The sequence below is a fragment of the Malaya genurostris genome, chromosome 2 (genome assembly GCF_030247185.1).
Source record: "Malaya genurostris strain Urasoe2022 chromosome 2, Malgen_1.1, whole genome shotgun sequence".
Classification (NCBI taxonomy): Eukaryota; Metazoa; Arthropoda; class Insecta; order Diptera; family Culicidae; genus Malaya; species Malaya genurostris.
Genome location: NC_080571.1, coordinates 115,701,892 through 115,703,227, shown reverse-complemented (window position 1 = coordinate 115,703,227; position 1,336 = coordinate 115,701,892). Strand labels below are relative to the sequence as shown.

The window sequence follows — 1,336 nt, the reverse complement described above, 5'->3', positions numbered from 1 at the left end:
AATACTGCCTTGTTTCATACCCCTCGAGAAAATTTTGTTTATTTCAATGTCCAGAGATGCCAGGTTCACAAATTCATCTGTGTTGCATGATTTTCAATATGCTGCACACATTTTAGAAATGACAGATTTTCACAGATTTCCGGTTGCGATCACAGACTGGCAATTACCCTTTAAAACCTTCAACTTGCTAGGGAAAACACAGTTAAAATGTATTTCCGACAGTGCGCATGAAACTGTCGAGACCAGTTTATTTTGCTCCCGAAAATAATTCCGTTCTGCAAAGTTATCATGGAAAGTGGACACAGGTTTTGTACAAACTTATTTTTGGATCGAATACTGATTGTAGATAAAATTACCTGGCAGCTTTGTCAATGTCATTTTTATTTATTCTCGGTTCTCACGAGGTTATGATGTGTGTACATTTTAAGCGGTTGTGTTGTGTAATCAAAATAACAAGAACTTTTAAGTAATTTTGCACTTAAATGCGAAATAATGTACAATTAATTACTGATCGATGTTTTGAACGATTTATACCTTTATGTTTACGCATACGTCGCTTTGATACCTTTTAACTAGGATTGTTGTGAGTGCGGTGCGACTAACACAGCAATGGCCAAATATATAGCGCAGATTATCGTTCTGGGAACGCAAATCGTAGGCCGGGCTTTTGCTCGAGCTTTAAAGCAGGAGATTGCAGCCTCACAAGAAGCCGCTAAACGAGCCGGGGGTGGAAAACAAGGGCAAAGTCGTGTAGCTGCTAACCTTAGGACTGGTAATGTTTTGCTTATAATTTATATTCTGTTCTCTACGATTGGTTTTATTTTAGGGATGACTTTAGAAGAGGCTCAGCAGATACTGAATACATCAAAACTTGAGCCTCAAGAGATTCAGAAAAACTATGAGCACTTATTTCAGGTGAACGACAAAGCTAAGGGTGGATCCTTTTACCTTCAATCGAAAGTTTTCCGTGCTAAGGAGCGAATAGATCAGGAATTGAAAGCTAGCAAACCACCGGATAACAAACAGGAGAGTAGCGAAACGCAAGATCAGGGGCAATCTAAATAAATTATTGTCTAGAGGTTTGTTAATAATTGAAATAAATTTACAAAATAATGCAATAACATTTATTCAATATCACAAGTCAGTCATCTTCTTCTTCACTTTCTTCTAACGATTTCAATAAAGTTGTTTTGCGAACGTTTAAATTTAGTTCTTGCTTGTTAATAACATCAGATGTTACAGTTGGATCTTTTATTAAATTGTTTCCAGCAGAACTACTATCCGGATACTTTTGATCAAGTTCTCTCGATTTCAACTGAAGTTCCTCAACCTTGAA

General features: G+C 36.8%; 1 protein-coding gene across 1 annotated transcript; it reads left to right on the top strand.

The window, feature by feature from the left end:
• The first annotated feature begins 378 nt into the window (after positions 1–378).
• On the top strand, positions 379–1,113 carry LOC131429402 (mitochondrial import inner membrane translocase subunit Tim16). Its single transcript, XM_058593480.1, has 2 exons — positions 379–772; positions 827–1,113. The coding sequence occupies exons 1-2, from the start codon at positions 610–612 to the stop codon at positions 1,063–1,065; spliced, it is 402 nt and encodes a 133-aa protein (XP_058449463.1). The 5' UTR covers positions 379–609; the 3' UTR covers positions 1,066–1,113.
• The last annotated feature ends 223 nt before the right edge of the window (positions 1,114–1,336 follow it).